The sequence below is a fragment of the Acomys minous genome, assembly GCF_964271855.1.
Source record: "Acomys minous genome assembly, chromosome: 11".
NCBI lineage: Eukaryota > Metazoa > Chordata > Mammalia > Rodentia > Muridae > Acomys > Acomys minous.
In genome coordinates, this window is record NC_140492.1 from 98,260,107 (window position 1) to 98,279,819 (window position 19,713).

General features: G+C 45.3%; 1 protein-coding gene across 2 annotated transcripts in view; it reads left to right on the plus strand.

Moving 5' to 3' along the window:
* The first annotated feature begins 13,814 nt into the window (after positions 1 to 13,814).
* The window catches only part of ARHGEF28 (Rho guanine nucleotide exchange factor 28), a 283,146-nt gene continuing 277,247 nt past the window's right edge, over positions 13,815 to 19,713 (plus strand). The window contains exon 1 of one of the 2 annotated variants that reach the window (XM_084801808.1): positions 13,815 to 14,034. In XM_084801808.1, coding sequence (XP_084657934.1) covers positions 14,004 to 14,034 — 31 coding nt within the window. In that variant the 5' untranslated portion in view covers positions 13,815 to 14,003. Of the gene's footprint in view, positions 14,035 to 14,146; positions 14,263 to 19,713 lie in introns of those variants that run through there. The other variant, XM_084801809.1, reaches the window with a different exon arrangement.

Here is a 19,713-nt window from a genome sequence, read left to right on the forward strand (position 1 = left end):
TTTTTCCTTGACACCAGAGACAAAGCATAAGCCTCTTCTATTAGGGGAAGGGCCTAACCAGACTAACCTTTGGCACTGCTCAGCAGACGTAGACCGAGGCAGAAGCAAATTCTATGGACGCTGCCCAGTAAGCCTGAAGGCGAAGGAAGGCACAAAGTAGAGGGAAGTGCAGCTAATGGCATCTGCCCCACATTGGTGTGAGGAGCCTCTGTGGGGAGGAGGCTGAGGAGACTGACAGAAAGATGCTGAGTTCTGCATTGTTGTGTTCAGAACCGATTGGAGCAGAAGAGGAGCTGGCATTGGTGCTGAAGCCAGATGAATCAGGGTAGCAGTGGTCTGCACCGGGAGAAAGGGGACTCTAGAGATTTTTCTACAATTCCCCATATAGGGTTTTGGTTCGGAAATGGACCAGATGTAACTCGGCTTTATTAGTCATTAGCTGCTTCCCTGACGTAAGACATGACTACCATCTCCTATGTTATGGTGAGGGTTAGGTGTGGTTAGAGCTTAGAACTGTGCTCTGTATACATTATGCCTGAACATGAAATGTGGTTAGTGCAGGTCTAAGGCTGCAGGCTACAGTTCAGGTCTCTGCCAGGACCATGTGACTGAGAATGGTGACCAGGGACAAAGTGACTCTCTAGAAGCTGCTGGCAACAGGTTGCTATTCATGCTGGTGTTTCTCAAGGATAGAATTGGAGAGGCACCTAATAGAACACCGTAGGAGGATTTTCCCAGAATGCACCAGAACTGCTGAATCAGTTTCTGAGCGATGCTGTGCCTGTTCAGGGTCCCAGCTCTCCAGAACAGCCCTGGCTCTGCTTAACATCAGGTAACATCTGGACAGGGGCTTGTGGACAGGTGAATGCAGAGTATCAGTGAAGAAATGAGTTTGTTTGTACTTTGCAATTCAGTGCTGCGGTAGGTATGTGTCAGAAGGTAGAAAGAGACAAATCATGACAGGCTAGGGGGAGTCACAGAGGGGTGGTGCCAAACGCTTACCCAGTGCTTAGCGATGTGGCTTGTACAAGACAAGCAATGGTCTGAGGAGCTTTTGCAGCAGTCACGCAAGACACGGAGCCTCGTGGCTCTGCACAGGTGGACTCCTACAGGGATGGGACACATTGACAACACTTGCCAGGCCTGAATGCCTCTCCACACCTGTTATCAAAAGGGAGGATCTCACAGGAGTTTTGTCAGGAACATCCTACCACAAGCCCTCTAGCCAGAGTTTACCTGAAGAAATCTTTGCTGGTGTGAATAATGCATACTAAGCTCTAACAGATGAGCACAGAAACGCAGCAATAATAGAATGCCCCACAGGGAGAGTCCTGCAATGCCACCTGTCCCCAGGAATGCTACCATTCCCACAGCTTCCCACCTGACTCATAGACATAGTGGTGGGGGTGGTGTTCACTGCCCCACACTCTGGCTTGCATGCCAGTCTCTTAGAGCTCCCCTAAAGGACTGCCAGGCGATGCTTCAGGTTTCAAAAATGGGCATCAGTATTGTATAGACACTGGTTGGGGTGGGGGTAGGGTGTGGTGCATGAAAAGACAAGAAAGCCATACTTTGTCCTTAACTACCTGCTGTCCAGAAGGAATAAAAGGAAAAAAAAAAAAAAGCAACAAGGGCTGCCATGTCTAGCAGCAATACACCTGGTTGAAAAATGTGTTTATAGCTGGGAATGGTAGTGCATGCCTTTAATCCCAGCACTCAGGAGGCAGAGGCAGGCAGATTGTTGTGAGTTCGAGGCAGCCTGGTCTACAAAGGGAGTCTAGGACAGCCAAGGTGACACAGAGAAACCCTGTCTTGGAAAAAAAAAAAGAAAGAAAAAAAGAAAAGAAAAAAGAAAAAAGAAAAAGAAAAAGAAAGAAAGAAAAGAAAAGAGAGGAAAATGTGTTTATAGCTTGTTGTGAAGGGTGGGGTAGCCTATGGTATCAGAGTGTAACTCAGGAGAGGCGTCCAGGGGACTCAGTCAAGGAGGCTGACTAGGCTAGGGAGTACGTCCTTTCCTTCCGCTCTGTACAATACAGGTAGGATGACTGCAGCTGTAACAACCGTCTTGCAATTCGGCTCACCTGAAGACGAAACCGGAAGTAACGATGGTGATGCAGGAAGGGAGAAGGAACAGGATGTGCCCAGGGGATGGTGAAGCTCTTGACCTAGCTCAGGACTGCTGCCTACCTCGGGACTCCTTTGAGAAGATGGGATGTTGAATCTCTCCTTGTTTAAACCATTGTTATTTGGGTCCTGTCGTTGCTGTTTTAGACAGCCAAATCCTAACGTGCAACCTGTGCAATGTAGACAGACCATTCAGGCATCTTTGTGAGTGCTGCGTGCTCACGAGAATCAGGGTCTTTGTGCTCGCTGATGGTCTGCCTGGTTCTCCTTGCTGCCTTTGAGAAACCTTCCTATCTTGTCAGCTGCTGTTTCCTCCAGGAAACATTTTCAGCCATTCTTATCTTCATTGGTCTTTCCTGAACTTCCCGACCTTAACACACACACACAGGAGGCCTTTGGTCTGTGTATGCCTGTCCTCCCGTCCTCCCAAAAGCTCTTGTGCATGCATTGTCCTCGGATGCCTGAGCTCCTTCCCATGGTTCAGAGTTTTTTCTCTACTCAGGAATTTTATCTTTTTTTTTTTTTCTGTCCCTACAGGACAACTTACTGCTTTTTCTTGGAGCTATAATAAAGGGAAGGTCACAGGCCCGAGGGAGTGGGTAGCTTAATTGACACGACACCGAATTGCTTTCTAAATATTTATTTTCATACCCACAGATAAGTGCTTTTCATTACAATAAATGGTGGTAAATGCAGAGACTCTTGGCTGCTCAAGGTGCCGAGTAAAAGGTTGAGTGTTCAGGCTTAAAACAGACCTTTGTACAACCCTTCTATGTCTTGGGATATCTTTGAGGAATGGTTGGAAAGAGTGTAAGAGCCAAAAGAATGTGGATTTGTGTGTGAAAATGTGCATATGAGTGCAGGTGCTCCCAGAGGCTAGTGGTGTAGGATTCCTTGGAGCTGGAGTTACCAGCAGTTGTGAACCGCCTGACACGGGTGCTGGGAACAGAACTTGGGTCCTCTGGAAGAGCACTCTGTGAGCAGGGTGTACCCACAGAGTATCTCTTCAGCCCTGTTGTGCTTTTGAGTCTAGGGCTTACTCTGTGGCCCAGGCTGGCCTGAAACCCTCAATCTTTCAGCTTCAGCCTTCTTAGTGCTGAGATGACAGGCATAGGTCGCCATACCCAGTTCCCGGCTTTTAATTTACTTTATTTTAAAAATCATTTACATTTGTTTACTTTAATTTATGGTGCCTGCACGAGCTAGAGATACAAGCAGCTGCGAGGCACCCAATATGGGTGCTGGGAACGGAACTTTGGTCTTCTAGAAGAATAGCAGATCCTCTCAACCTGGGTTGTCTCTCCAGGCTCACATTAGTGTTTTAAAATGATTGCATAATGTAGTTTATCTAACCAAACAACTATAAAAACAACTACATTGTTTTCATTTTGTTGTTTCAAAAATGTTGCATCGAGAAAACAGTCTTCTGCTTGTTTCTTCACACTCTTACAGGTCTTGAAGAGCTATCAGAAGTACATGGTTCTGGCACTTTTATTCAGCTAGACACAAGTTCGAGGGAACCACAGTTCATAAATGCTTTCATGCCGGGCATAGTGGCACACGCCTTTAATCCTAGCACTCAGGAGGCAGAGGCAGGCATATTGCTGTGAGTTCGAGGCCAGCCTGGTCTACAAAGTGAGTCCTGGACAGTCAAGATAACAGAGAGAAACCCTGTCTGGGGGAAAAAAAAAATCACCACCACTACCACCAACGCTTTCATAAGATCTAGCTGTAAGACATTTTCTTAGTAAGTGATCAAAATGGGAGGGCCCAGCCCATTGTGAGTGGTATCATGTCCTGGACTAGTGGTCCTGGACTCCAAAAGAAAGCAGGCTGAGCAAGCCATGAGGAGTAAGCCAGTAAGCAGCACCGCCCCCCCCCATGGCTTCTGCATCAGCTCCTGCCTCCAGGAGCCTGCCCTGCTTGAGTTCCTGTCCTGACTTCTATGTGAACCGTGTTATGGAAGTGTGAGCCAAACAAACCCTCTCCTTCCCCAGTTGCTTTGGTCAGCGTCTAATTAAGATACCCACATTCCCACATTTCCTTGAATCTTTGAGTTTAAAACTTGTTCCTTAATCTTTTTTTTTCATCCCCCTTTCTTTCTTCACCTGGAATTTCATTTAGCGGGATTTTGGATAGGTAAGATTAATATTGATTTAAAATTTATTTCATATATTCTGTGTGTGTGTGCGTGCGTGCGTGTGTGTATGTGTGTGTGTGTGTGTGTGTGTGTGTAGAGAGAGAGAGAGATAGAGAGAGAGAGAGAGAGAGAGAGAGAGAGAGAGAGAGAGAGAGCGAACAGAGAAAGCAACCCAGGATCCTGAACCCAGGTCCTGTGCATTTGTCTTAAAAACAATAACAACACAAATTTCTAAGATATGTCCATATCTCTATTGCCAACCCTGTGTTAGATTTTTAAAATATACTATTACGTATTTTTGGTTTCTGAAGATACTTGTCCTCTGATGACTCCTTTTTCACAGCAACTTCTTGTTTTATAGACTCATAATTTTCGTGTACACCTCCACAGTATGCTAATAAGAATTTATTTATTTTTTTCTTTCATGCACTGTCTTGGTTTTCCTTTTTCAGGGATTAGTTTTTAAACCCCGAAGCTAAATGCTATAGTTTCCCTATTTTAAATGTAAAAATTAATATACGAAAGAATGAATTTCATTATGGCGCTTTCAAACCCACTTTGTCTGCCCTCCCATGCCTCCCTCTCACCTTCTTTTGATTCTTTTACTGGCCCATAGGACACGCCCCCTCCCCCCTCCCCCCCCTGCTCCCCTCCCCCTCCCACGGCTTCCCTTCTCCTCTACACTAGCTCTCCTATGCATCTATGGCACGTGGACTCAATTACCCACCTTTTCTCTCTCTTTGCCCCCAAGGTCTCCCACCTCCCCCCACCCCTTGCTTCATAGTCTACTTTCTAGTTTCATCGTCCATGCCCGACACCTCCATATATAAAAATTAAAATCTAAGAAACCACACATGAGAAAAAAAATATGTTATTTTCTCTCCTAAGTCATGCTTTGCTTTCCTTAACAAAATATGTTCTAGTTCTGTATTTTTCTTGCAAATGCCATGATTTTCTTTTTCTTTTTTCTTTTGGGCCGAATAAAATTCCCCTTTGAATATGTACCGATTTTTCTTTATCTGATCAACTACTGGTGGCCTTGGCTCCTTCTTAGCTATTGTACATAGTGCAGGCATAAATATGGATGTACAAACATTTCTGTAGTAAGCCTTAGACTCTTCTGGGTATATTCCCAAGAGTGATATAGCTGGGTCATAGGGTAGTTATGTTTTTAGTGGTTTTTGTTTGTTTGTTTGTTTGTTTGTTTGAGAGATCTCCATAGTGAATTCCATGGTGGCTGTACTGGTTTACATTCCCAACAGCAGGGACTCAGGCAGGGTCTCCCTCTCACTCTCTCCGCATCCTCGCCAAAACTTGTTTTCTTGATGTTAATCATTCTGCCTGGGGTGAGACAGGCTGTCAAAGTGATTCTAATTTGCATCTCCTGATGTCTAAGGAGATCAGACACTTTAAAAAACCATTTGTTGGTGGTCGTTTGCATTTTTTCCTTTGACGACTGTCTACTTAGTTCATTGATCTACTTAATGATGAGAAGACTTTCTGTTTGCTATTTCTTGGAGTCATTTGGATTTGGCTTCGTGTTTTTCTAGACTCTTGGGTACACCATTAGGTTATTTAATTGTGATTTCCTCCTTCCCCCCAGTGTGAGTGCTTATATCTATAATCATACAGTTTTCCTCTGCACATTACATGTAATTGTTAACTTGGTTCAGCTGGGTTTCTGTGAGCTCTTCTACCCTGTCGGCCTCCTTTGGGTGCGACACCAAGTGAGTAGGCACAGATCTTTCGGAATTGAAAACAGATTTGTTGCATTGCCTTTAAAGCCGCCTCTGTCTTTTAAGTTAGCTTCAGAAACTGCAGGGTAGTTAAGAAAGCCTAGTCAAAAGCCCTGAGATCTGCTCACAGCAGGATCTGACTTCGTCTTAGACTCTATGTTAGAAGCTATGGGGTGTATGCGAATGAAGTTTGCCCAGCTTAGTGAGAATACCTTATATAACTTTTTGTGGGAGGGAAAGCGATTCACCCCATTTTGTTTCTGGGCTTTCCCTTCCCTTCCCTCCCCTCCACCTGGCCTTTATAAATAGGCCCTGGATTATCTGTAATGAGTAAGAGCTGCCCAGAGCCATACACACATCTAGCAGCGTTCAGATGACATCATGTGCAGAGCATCAGGGCCCCATTCTCACAGCTGTCATGTCACCAGTCACCAGAAGCCTTCAGTGTAATTACAGCCCGTGTGACAGTTGCACACCCATTATTTCCCACAGGTATAATCAGTGACTAGTTGTGTCACCCTAATTAAAACGGTGTTAGTGTCTCAATTATCAACTCTTTTTAAAAAGGCTTTTATTATATAACCATGAACGCTTGCTTCAGGCTGGGATGTAGCATGTTCATATCAATGTTGGACAGGTGTTAGGGAATTAGAAAAACACCAGGTACATGCAGTGCTCTCTTACACCCACGCTGGAACCTTCTGGAACATCTGATGACTGATGGGAGATATATAGACATGGTGTGCATTTGGGAAGATCTATTTGGACCGTCTTGGGGAATTATACCCTGGAGATCAAAAAGAGGCTTTTAAGTTGGGTTAATATTTAAGAAGCAGGTTATAACTGGAAATCACCTGTAGCCATTCTGCCAGGAAAACACACACACACACACACACACACACACACACACACACACACACACACTCACACACACACACACACACGCACACACACGTTCTTGTAGTAAACAATCATATTCTGAGATATGTGTTCGCTAGACTTCTTGGTAAACCTCAGTGATTCTTTGGGTGGATCAAGGCTAGAATTTGCTGGCTTTTCACAGTCAGAAAGATCTGGACCTCTTAGAGGGTGAGAGATGGCAATCAAAGTTGGTGTTCTGAAGCTCACATATTGTGTGGCACAAGCCTGTAATCCCAGCACTGGCAAGCCAGAGGCAGGAGAATTACTCCAAGTTTTAGTCCAGCTTGGTCTGTTCAGCAACTTGCAGAAAAATCCTTTTAGGAACTTGAAAAAAAAAGGGGGGGGCAGAGTGTCCAATATACAGCAACTGACTTTTGGAAAGAAAATAACAAGCCTGAGATGGAGTCTAAATAAATGTTAAACCACTCTTATACTTCAGAGAGTAATGGGAGATGATCCCTAACCACCCTTGAGGCCCATAGAGTAATAGGAGATGATCCCTAACCACCCTTGCAGCCAGAGAGTAATGGGAGATGATCCCTTTGGAAACAGCTTTGAGGAGGCACCGTGCAGCAGCTGTCCAGCCTGTCCAGCAACTCACCGATGGCCTGGTGCAACCTGGAGTGGAAACCCCTGCTTTATTGTTTTAAAATTTTACATTTAAATCATCATATATAGTTTGTGGTTATAGTAGTGGATAGGAAAACAATAAGTTTTGTTTAAGTTGCTGTATTAACTAAGAAAAACAATACTCTTTCTCTATCAATGGCTACGTCTCAGTTTCAAGGAATTGTTTAGAATTGTTTATAAGATTTCATTCCTGCTAAATGAAATATTATTATTAATATTATTATACTCCCTTCTCTCTCTTCTTTCTTTCTTTCTTTCTTTCTTTCTTCCTTCTTTTGTTTCTTTCACAATCCCTTGCGAATTTTCCAGCATGTTTTGGATCTGGAGAACAAAATAATTTGGCATAAAAGAATGCCAAGGTTAAGGCAGGTAAGCATAGGAATAACTTCACCACCTGGGACTTCATTTGGCATAGACTATGCACACATCCCTCTTCTACAAGGCACTTTGCAGCCTAGCACTGTAACCTGCATGTACGATGTACACACATCCTTCCCTAACAATGCGCCTGAAATGAGCTGCACACACATCCCACCTGCAACAATGGAATGTTTCTACTTCCTAAAACCACCAAGAATCCTTCTTTTGTGGATAGTTTTTATTCATACCCACTCCAGAACAAATCTAAGTAGGGAAGATAGGGGGCTAATCCAACACAGACTGGCTTTGGATACACGCACAGTAAGGCAAACAGCATCCTGTGGGTGAACTTTTAGGAAACAAAAACCGTGTTGGCCATCTTATGCCTGCTCACAGTAGAGTAAACCTGTGACTCAAGTCAGATGCACCATGGGAAAGGACACTCAAAAGTCTTGCATAATCTAATCTGTTGGCTAAAACGGGTGACCATCCTTCCAGACCCCCTATATTCAAGCTCATCTTTCTCCTCTAGCTCACAAAATGAAACCCCAAACAATGACCTGCCCCCTAAACATTTTCTCAGTTGGTCTCTGCTCTTTGGCCCAGTACTTGAGCTGCACTATTGCTTTGCTTCTGATTAAAGGTTCCTGGACCCTTTTAATCTACATGCATCTTTATTTCAATTCTTTGACTAGGATAAACATGAGCCTGGAAACACTGGGTCCAAACAGGAGTGCTGGTCACAAGCTTACAAAGGATGAGTCTCTTTAGAGTGCTCTCCCTAAAGAGTAGAATACAGAAAGGCCAGGAGAAGAGGCTGGATAAAAACAAAGTATAAACACACGCAGGCACGCACGCACGCACGCATGCACGCATGCACGCATGCACGCATGCACGCACAGATGCCCGCCCCCATAGTGAAACCCATTACTTGATATACTTACATAAAAAGTTAAAAGTTAATTTTAAAAATGCTAAAAGAAGTGACCTTAGAAGTGGAATGAATCTTTTGTTTTGTTTTGTTTTATTTTTTGAGACAGGGTTTCTCTGTGTAGTCTTGGCTGTCCTGGACTTGCTTTGTAGACCAGGCTGGCCTTGAACTCAGCGATCCACCTGCCTCTGCATCCCGAGTGCTGGGATTAAAGGCGTGCGCCACCACCACCCAGCAGAAGTGAAATGAATCTTTAATGTTAGAGTTTCAGGCCTCTAGGAATTAGATGAAGGTAAACAGTATTTTGTTTATGGAGAGTGCCCCACAAATCACATGCGTGGGAACTGTCAAACTCTATGTACTTATAGGGCTGGTTCTACCAAGAGGTGTATTTACAGTTCCCCTGATACCTTTCTGCCAATAATGTATGTAGACAGCTGTATGTGAATATCAGCCACAATAGGAAGGCCCACAGGCTTTCCTAACTGCCTGGGACTAACGTGGCTTTTGAGAACTTCTTGCATTGAGATCTTTGTGGGCTCTGTGCACTTCAGCTTCATAAACCTCTTCCTCTGGAAAAATTAAAATAAGAAAAAATAAAGATATTAATATTATAAGATTATTTTTTCTTTGACCTAAAAATTCAAGTCTTTTGAGTTCAAGAAAAATTAAAACAGCTTTGTATGCCTTAAGAAGTGTCTTTTGTGTAAAATCTGTTTTGCCTAATGGAAGTTGGCCCTGTCAGAAAGATTTTTGTATTTGAAACTGGCTAAATGTAGCCTTTTTGTTTTGTTTTGTGTTTTGATTTTTTGAGACAGCATTTCTCTGTGTAGCCCTGGTTGTCCTGGACTAACTTTGTAGACCAGGCTGGCCTCGAACTCACAGCAATCCACCTGCCTCTGCCTCCCGAGTGCTGGGATTAAAGGCGTGTGCCACCACCGCCCAACTGGCCTTTATTTTATTCACAGATTAGAACGCACACATTTTGTGACTAGTTAGGACTTCTTATTACTTGACTAAAAATATCCAGAGTAATGTTTTCTCTTATAATAAATATTGACTATTTCTCTGCACGTCCCTCATGTCTCTTGTGAACTTCTGTTTTTATTTGTTTTTTGGATTGTTGTTGGTTTTCGAGAACAGCCTTGGGCAATGCTGTGTAGACCCTTGAACTTTTCACCCGTCCCTCTACTCCAATTCACTTGGCAGCCCTACCACTCTCACGTACGCGTCCTCCCCCTAGCAAGGCACCTTGCAGGCGAGGCCCCTCATCCACAATGAGCTACACACACATCCTACACGGAACAATGGGACAAGTTTCTCCCCTTCTAACAGCTGTCAAGAACCGTTCTTTGGCAAACCCGTTTCTATTTAAACACAGTCCAATACAAATCTGGGTGTGGAAGACAGGTGGCCAATTCAACATAGACTGGTGTCTCCACCTTCTGAGTGTAAGGGTTACAGGTGTTTATCAGGGACTTTTTTTTTTTTAAGACAAGATCTCTCTGTATATGGTGTAGGCTGGCTTGGCACTCACTTTGTACCTCAGGCTGCCCTGAACTGGTGGCCATTCTCTTGCCTCAACCTCCCAAGTGCTGGGGTTACAGGCTTGACCTATTATGAATCTCTATTATATTGAGGGTTGAAGCTGTTCTGAAGACCAGGCATAAGTGCAGTATTGCCACCTTCATCTGGTATTAAACAGGAATGTGAGTTTCAACAAATCCTAGCATGATTCAGGTGCACATGTTCCTGTAGCACAGGATGCCTGCGGGCCTGACCAGATTGTCCAACACAGGAAGAACTGAAGGGCAGTGTTACTTAGCCTTGTGTCACTGAAGGTTGGTTCTCACCCTTCTGTTCTGGTGACAAACTTGGCTCCTTTCATTGAACTGATTTCAAGTTGGTCTAGACGTTGGAATCCCTAAGGAACTTACAAACCTGGGCCCCATTCCCAGGAGATTCTGGTCTAGTGTAGGGTCTTGGGGTCAAACCTTTTTACTTTCAGGAGATGATAATATGTAGCAAGAAGAGAGTACAGTGGTGAACACACACACACACACAGACACACCCCATAATGAAACCCATTACATGTTATACTTACATAAAAAGTTTATTTAAAAATTTTTTTGCTTTTTTTCTCCTGCCTGCCAGGAGACACAGCCCATAGAGCTCCATAACCTCCCCTATGGAAGAGGCCTGTGGGCTCCAGGATCATCCATGCCTGTGGTACCCCAGGAACAGCCAGGTCAGAGTCCACCCAGTCTGACTTTTAAGTGTGGGTTGGAGAGACAACTCTGTGGTTAAGAGGGAGGATTGCTTTTGCAGACAAGCAGAGTCCAGTCCCCAGCTAGCACACCAGGTTAGCTCACAACCAACTGTAACTGCGGGTCCTGGGGTTAGTCAGCTCTCCTCTGACTTCTGCAGGTACTGCATCCACATGTACACAGACACCTGCCCCACCCCTCACCCCCAACACACATACACACATGCACACAATTAAAAACTAAACAATTAAAAAAAAAGAAGTGTTCTAATATTCCATATTCTGAAATACTGCCTACCACCATTTCATGAGTCATTCTGCATTCACTGTCAGACCTTTAATTTTCACGGTGGTTGGAAGACAATTCACATCGTTCAGTCAAAGATATGACGGTTTAGAAAGATTGGATGTGGGCTGGAGAGATGGCTCAGTGGTTAAGAGCACTGCTTGCTCTTCCAAAGGTCCTGAGTTCAATTCCTAGCAACCACATGATGGCTCACAAGCATCTATAGTGAGATCTGGTGCCCTCTTATGGCCTGCTGGCACACATGCAGGCAGAATACTGTATGAATAATAAATAAATGAAATCTTAGGGGAAAAAAAAAAGATTGGATGTGCCCTAGGTCATCATCCTATTTCTAATCTTGAGGTTTGCTCCATTCCCTGACAAACTAGCTGCCTTTTCATATCAAACTTTCATTTAAGACAATAAAACTAGCTAGGAACAGTGCATTGGTTGGTCATTGGATGCTCATGGCCCAATCCCAGACTTATTTACTCACGTTCCCAGAATTATTAGCAAAGGAACTGAAATATCGAGGACTATTAGGGTCTAATTGTAACTCATTAATGCTTGCAAATTGTGATGGACATTTTCCTTACTGCATAACTGATTAAATTAAAAAACAAACAAACAAACAAAAACTAACATTCAATACTGACCAGGTGTCCTGTGCCAGGACTGGAGATCATTGGGTAAGCAGCAGTCTCTGTCTTTGAAAGGGCAAACTGAAGACAGAGTAAGAATTTTAATAGTCCCGCATCTGACAGCAAGTACGGGGCAGGTGCTATGCTGTGTGATAAGACAAAAGGTCAGGGGATGGGAGAAGGCAGAAGAATGGAGAAGGGACTTACCGACGCGGAGGAGCCTGAGTAGCATAAAGCTGAAGGGTGATTGCAGGTTGGACTGTTAGGCAAGACAGGTGGGCTGGCCTCCTGCAGAGGACTCGCTGGAAAGCTGGGGCAATGCCAGCAGCAGAATTGCCCACCTGCTTCCTTCCTGGCTCAGTGTTCCTAGCCTGTGGCCTGAGAATAGGAGACTTTGAATTCGAAACAGGTGCAGTGCCAGCCCAGCTCAGCGCTATCGTGTCCCGAGCGGCCTGGATCTACAGAACTGAAACCAGTCAGATGCGAAAGGTTATTTACACGAGGGAGAGCTTCCTGCCTCAGGCAGTTACTGCCTCCTTTCTTGGTTCCGTGGGCGAGAGCGGCTTAGAGTTTGAACCTAGAGAAGCTGAAAGCCAAGTACTTATTTAAATATTGATCGAGCTCAGTGCTTGAGGGAGGGCAAGAAAACTTCAGCTAGTGGGATTACATGTCGGTCTACAATCATGCCGAGAGCTTTAGCCACAGTTTGCTTGGTTCTGTCTTCTTAGTGTGGAAGAGCTTTGGGGTAGTGTCTTATAATACTTGTTCCTCTTCCCACAATTCCTTGCTTCCCCCCCCCCCCCCAGCTATATATGACAGAATCAGTGAAAAAGAAGAAGAAGAAGAAAAAAAAATGAAATAAAAGAACAACAGCAACAAAGGGACCAACGACAAAGGCTTCTTTTATGAACTTTTATACTAACCAGCGTGGAAAGCGGTTTTTTTGTCTGGTGTGTTGACATTTTCACATCGAAAATATTGATATTTGAAAAGAGTATTGTCATATTTATTTATTTAATCTTCAGGACCTTGAAGTTCCTCAGCGGAGAGGGCTGCTCTTTGGGGGACTCAGGTTCAGTTGATAAGAGTGCAGGTGTCACTAGTGCAAGGTCAATATCAGAGCTAAAGACCCCAGACCCTGGACATCTTTTCTTGCTATCCTGTCATGGCCTCTGTTTAAATACCGTGACTTAGGAGGGTGGTCCAGGGCATCTGGTGGGTGATGGTTAGGGAGGGGCCATTTCTCCTGTTCACGTGGGCGCCATTTTCTTGAGAAAAAGAAAGGCAATATTCAAGGTAATTTCACAAAGGTAGATGCATAAATTTATCTTTAAAAGTGCAGCCGACAGTTTAAGCTTATTTTATGGTGAGCTGTACAACGGAAAGACTTTTTACCTTGAGGTTGAGTCAACGCTAAGTGAATAGATGCAGCAAAATCAGGGGTTCCCTTCACATTGCTGGGCATTGGAAAAGCGGCTATGGCTTTCTCAAAAAATAAAATAAAAAATAATTTTTTGAAGCCTTTTAGGCACCTGTGTGCATAAATGCATAAGAAATAGAACTTGCAAAGCTTTGGGCCAGAGGATCACCATCATCCTCATGAATTAAGAGGGCGTCTGCTGCTTTTAAAATAGTACTTCCTATTGTAACAGACCCGGGCGCTATTATGTCCCGGGTGTGGTGGCTTTGGGCTGAGGACAACACCAGCCTCACTCGGGCCTGGCACTGCTCCCTTTAGGAGCTGACGGGCCAGCTCCTTCCTCCGGCGCCACCAGGGCGTGGAGGCCCCCGGGGCGAGCGGGCGCCACCGCTAGTGTGCAACCCTGCCCTGGCCCGGCAGGTCCCGCTTGGTGCCCGCCGCGGGAGGAAAGCAGAGGCGACCGGCCACCACCCCGCGGAGGGAGGGGGTGGCGGAGCCGCAGCAGCTTCAGGTTTCCTCCAGGAGCCGGTGGCGGGCGCGGCCATGTGATGAGGAGGCGGCGAGCCTGTCAGGCCGGAGGTGGGCAGGCGGGGACCAGGGGGCGCGGGGGCGGCCCCAGCTGTGGGCGCGGTGGCCGAGCGGGGAGCGGCGGCTCCGCCTCTCGGCGGGGCCAGCGGGGTGGAGGGGCGTGGGCATCTGGGGACGGGCTTCCCGGCTCCCGGCGACGCTGGCCGGCGGGTCGCCCTCGGCAGGCCGCGGGGACAGCGCCTGGCCAGGGCTCCCGGCGCTCCCGAGCCACAGCTCCAGGTAAAGGCTGATTGAGGGAGCCCTCCTTCCCGTCTCCCCCACAGCCCCAAGCAAAGTTTGCCCACCTGAGTTCTAAGGGGACAAAGTTTCTCTAGGGTCACCGAGGACGCAGGGGTCCACAGAGGTGGAGGAAGGTTGCACCCTGCGGGTTGGGCAGCTGGAGGGATGGGCGCCGCCTCCTGGTACCTGGGGGATGGCAACAAGTGCACGGCGCTGCAGGGTCGGAGGCGGCAGCTGCGGAGCGCACTGAGGTGAAGGCAACCGCCAACCCTCACCCCCTCCGGCACTCCGGGTGGGAGGGGGCGGAGGGTGAGGGAGCTAAACCTCAGCTCCTCCTGAGCGGTGGAAATCAATGGCATGCGGCCGGAAAAGAGGGGAGAACCTCGAGAGCTAGGGTCCTCTCTTCCCATCTGTCCATCTGGCTAGGCTTCAGTTGCTTGGGGGCGGGGGTGGGGCGGGGAGGGGCAGCCTTCTGGTCAATCTGAAGTTCAGGACACTTTATTTCTTGTGAAAACGTTTGCTGAGTTTACAAAAGCATCGATGGTTCTCTTGTTTGGGAGGGGCCTTTAGGATTGCGTGGGAATCCAAGCACTTGTTTCAAGGGTTTTTTCGCCGGAGTACTCCAGTGTGGGTGGTAGAGGTCACAGGTGGAGAAGGCATTCTCGCTTGTTGTGAGACCTGTGGACACTGGGTGTTCAGACCACCCAGGAAACCCAGCTCTGGTTTCCCAGACACCCAGTTAGGTTTCTAAGGGAGACACCACTTTAGGAGCCCACAGCGCCTGCCTATTGGTTACAGCTGGGTGGGCCTGGGGTGGGGTGGGGGCGGGGAGGGCAACATCTGTGTTTGCCAGCTTCTGGCTCCCTGGCCCTTGCTGGAATCCCAGTCTGTGCACACTCCAAGTTGTGGAGATTGACCACTTAATTCTGCACCAAGTAGTGAAGAAATACAGTTAGAGGGAACGGACCCACAGATTTGTTTCTGTACTTTGTCCTCTGCAGTTCTAAGGCCCCGAAGCTCTCTCAGTAAACGTAATCCTAGTCTCACAGCACAAATGAAATCAAAGGCTTGCCCCAGTTAGGTTCTGTGGGACCTACTTTGGACATGATAATTCAAGCTCTGATAACCTTTCCCAGGAAGGTTTCCAGATCTCTGTCGTGGGTTTTTATGTGCATGTTAAAACAAATAGGTATTTGTCTAATCTTGATGAATAGTAGAGCTATTTCCTTTGGAGTATTTGAAGGAAGAGACTATCGCAAAAGCCTTGTGCAGAAGTTGTACTCTGACAGCATTTCAATGTAATATTCTAATGTAGGCTTTATAGGTGATTATGTGTAATTATTTTGATTATAGAACTTGGATAGTATCATATACCCAGTACTTAGTGGTTAGGGAAACTGAGGCACCAAACTAGTCCTTGGGTATGGGACTCCTGAGCGTGTCCTGGCTAATGTGACCTGAGCCTGGAGAACAGAGAATCAGTGTTTGCTCTGGTTTTGACTGTTTTCTCCCTTATCAAGGCTGCACAGCCCAGCCAATGGGGAACAGTTTCTCTAACAGGTGGGTTGTGGGACTTTCCTCTGAAGTGCCGTTGTCTAGGCCTCTAAGCAGTTAAGAAACGCTTAAAGGTACAGAAGGAAATCAGAGTGGGTAAACACAGGTTCTGTGAAATTTCATTAGCCCTGATATGGTTTCACTACCCTTCCTTTTAAACCAATGGGAGGACTTTGGAAAATTCTGAAATATTTTCTTATTGTGTTCTCATAAGAAACTATTCTTGTGGCTAAGACTTCCACTGGACAGGGATTTCAGATGTGCTTTAATATATGGTGGCTCTCTTTCCTTTAGTACACCACGTGAGAAGAAAAAAAAAACCCTAAGTGGGTATTAAGTGGCCGAATATACTATTACTTTAAGATTAAGCGTTTTCTATAAAATCAGTTACTCAGGCACTGAGCACCGTCAGGGTTTGTGATCAGGTCTTGACTCCCAAGAACAAAGATTCATAACGTAAATGTTGGAAAAACCCTTCTTTGCCAGTGAATGATTAGGAGGGAGCCAACTAGGGCCTGAGGTGCTCTCAAAATCCCAGCGGGCTGTAATTTTATTAGGCTTTGCTAAACTGGGCAGACCGGACAGCTCTGGCCTGTGTAGGTTTGGTTTCATTGTAATTGTAGTTGTGTTGTTCTCAGGGAGCCAGAGTTGCCCAGGGCTCGGTTCTCCTATGCCTTTTGGTAAGGTGTGTTATGAACGGTTGGACCATGTTGCTCAGCTCCTCTGGAGGGTGCTAGGTTAGTAACAGTAGTGTATTTGAAATGCAGAAACTCAGAGGATTTTGCCATTTTAGTCTTGTACTGGAATATTATGCCACCCTGTAGAGTTGGGATCTGAACCCCTTAATTAGGCAAAACTGGGCTTAAAAATATTTTTCTTGCTTACCAGGGGTAGCTCAGATCTGTATAGGAGAGTTTTGTTGTTGTTGTTTTGTTTTGTTTTGTTTTTTGACTGGAGCAGATTATTTCTGTAATTTCATCTAGTCCTTGATGCCTGCTTCTTCCACTGTTGTTCTGATGGTATTGAAAAGATGTCTAAACTCGAAGCAGTGTTACTTGGATGCTGTGAAAATTTCTACCACATGCCTCTTGTTCTGTGAACCCTTTCTTCCATTTTCATTTTGAGCAGATTTGAGGGTTGCCGTGTGCTGGGTACTGCTCTTTGCTTTAATTCCCTGGGTGGTGACTTCAGGCACAGAGCAATGCTTCTGTGGGTTTTGTGTTTTTAGGATTAGTCCTACTTTCAGAATGGATTTTTTGCTTGCTCTACAATCAAGACATCTGGCTGGGGAAATGGGTCTGTGTGCAGCCGTGCATCTTCTTCATGCAAGGCCATTTACCTCCAGAAATTTGATCTTAGATACAGTTGTAATTTGCTTATTTGAGCTATTATTGCTTCTGGATTTCTTCTCCTGGGCAAGAAAGATAATGAGAGTTGACATCATTTCTTTAGTAAGAGAAAAAGTGAAAAATATAATTGAATGTTGGTTATTTATTCCAGTTGGTTTTGAATATGTTTATCGAAAGTCCATTTCATTAATCTTTAGAAGTCCAGTCTCTTGTTTAAGCCTTTCAATTATTAATAATTTGAGAATTGACTTTGGTAGAAAGTTACCATAAAGATGACGTTCCTTGAAGAACAGAGGTGTGTGTGTGTGTGTGTGTGTATGTGTGTGTATGTCTGTGTGTGTATGTGTGTGTATATATGTGTGTGTGTGAATATGTGTGTATATGTGTGTATGTATGTGTGTGTATGTGTGTGTATGTATGTGTATTTGTGTGTATGTGTGTATATATGTGTGTGTATGTGTGTATATATGTGTGTGTATGTGTGTATATATGTGTGTATGTGTGTATGTATGTGTGTATGTGTGTATGTATGTGTGTGTATGTGTGTATGTATGTGTGTATGTGTGTATGTGTGTATGTATGTATGTATATGTGTATGTGTGTATGTATGTGTGTATGTGTGTATGTGTGTATGTATGTGTGTATGTGTGTATGTATGTGTGTATGTGTGTATGTGTGTATGTATGTGTGTATGTGTGTATGTATGTGTGTATGTGTGTGTGTATGTGTGTGTATATGTCTGTGTGTGTGTGTGTGCCTCCAAAGCAAGCAGCAGGTAGTAAATGAAGTTTGATAAGAAGAGACCCTTCTAAGCTATCAGGTGAGTCACACTCTACCTCTGACAAGAATCTGGCTTCTCGTGATTACTGAGCATGAGAAAAATACGGACTTGGAACGCTAGCATGGCTCCTGTAGTCCCATCAAATCCGCATCCAGACATTTCCTTAACAAATAGATAATCGAGGGCTGGGGAGGTGCCTCAGAGGGTAGAGCCGCTTGTTGCCGAGCCAGGCAGATTGAGTGTGATCCTTGGAATCTATATGGTAGAACGAGAAAACCAACACCTGAAAGTTGTGCTCTGACTTCCACACCTGAGCCAAGGTGTAGAAACGCAAAACAAACAAACACATGTAATAACAATTTAAAACCAAATTTATGATCAAGAGATTAAAAAAATTACATTTGTTTATTTACGTGTGTGTGTGTGCACGTGTGCGCACATGTAAGGTCAGTGGGCAGCTTTTAGTAGTCAACTCTTTCTTTCTAGCATGTGAGTTCTTAGGACTGAATTTAGGTCATCAGGTTTGGCCGCAAGTGCCGTTATCCACTGAGCCATCTAGTCAGCCCATGAGATAGATGGAGTACTTTTAAAAACAGCTTTTAAATTCATTGTACAACATTGGTAATCATACCCTCGGTGTTTGTGCTTTTTTCTTTTCCCCTTATTTTATAATTTAAAGAATTCGTTTTCCATAAATCCCAATGAGATGTTTTCAAGTGTGGACTTTGAAGCCACAATGAGTTAGACAGACAGACCTGTCTTTGTCCTAGCTATGTGATCTCTCTCTCTGCCTCAGGTTTTTTTAAAAAATGGAAATGACAAGACCAGGACGTAGTCCACAGTGGTAGAGCACGTTGCCCAGTATGCATAGGCCTAATACCAGTACTGGTTGAAAGTGAACCGAGGATAGCAGTAACCTACCTCCTTGGCTGTTGATGAGATAAGCAATGGACTAGGTGTCAGAAATTGGCGGTCATTATGTTGACAACAAATGGCAATGAAACATTTAAAAAGAGTGGTACTGGTGAGAGGTGGACCTTAGTGGTACCTAGAACACATGCTTAGCGTGTGAGAGCCTAGCACCTTCCTATGTTTGGCTTTAGCAGGCCTTCCAGCTGGCCTTCCAGTGCCATGTCAGTGTGACCCAGGATAAACTGCCCTTGCCTGGGGAATCTAAGGCAGACACGGGCCTCTTCATAACCTACCATCTGTGTGACCTTGGGCAAATGAGAACCCTTTCTGGTCTTTCTTCATCCATCAAAACAGAAAGGATGAGACTTAGGCCTCCAAGACCTTCCCAGTTTGAAGATTCTGTGCAGTCTTGAAGTGTGAAAGGGGCAGGAGCCTCCCCTCAGTCCGTTCACCTTTTCTGGCCTGGATCTCCAAGACTGGCCATGCATGCTCTCCGGCCAGCAGTGTGGCTGCAGCAGCGGTCAGAGCCCTTTACAATCATCGAGTTGAAAGAGTAAGGTTATCTTTCTGGACTTCGGCCCGAGAGATTGCAGACAAGGAAGTCTAGATCCCACGCGCGTGGGTCAGCTGGCTACCTGGCCCCTTCCTGCTCCTCTGGTAGGATAGTGTGGCCCTGAAAAGCAATGATAAGCAAGCTGATTGTTTCTTTGATTCTGTGGTACAAATAAATCCTGGGGTGAAGGAAGCCTCATGAAAGACTTCTAAGACATTTTCCACTGGGCTGCGTGGTTCAGGCAGCCAGTCTTGGTTGCAGATTTCTGCCTTTTCCTGTGCATTGCCACCTGTCTCTTTGTC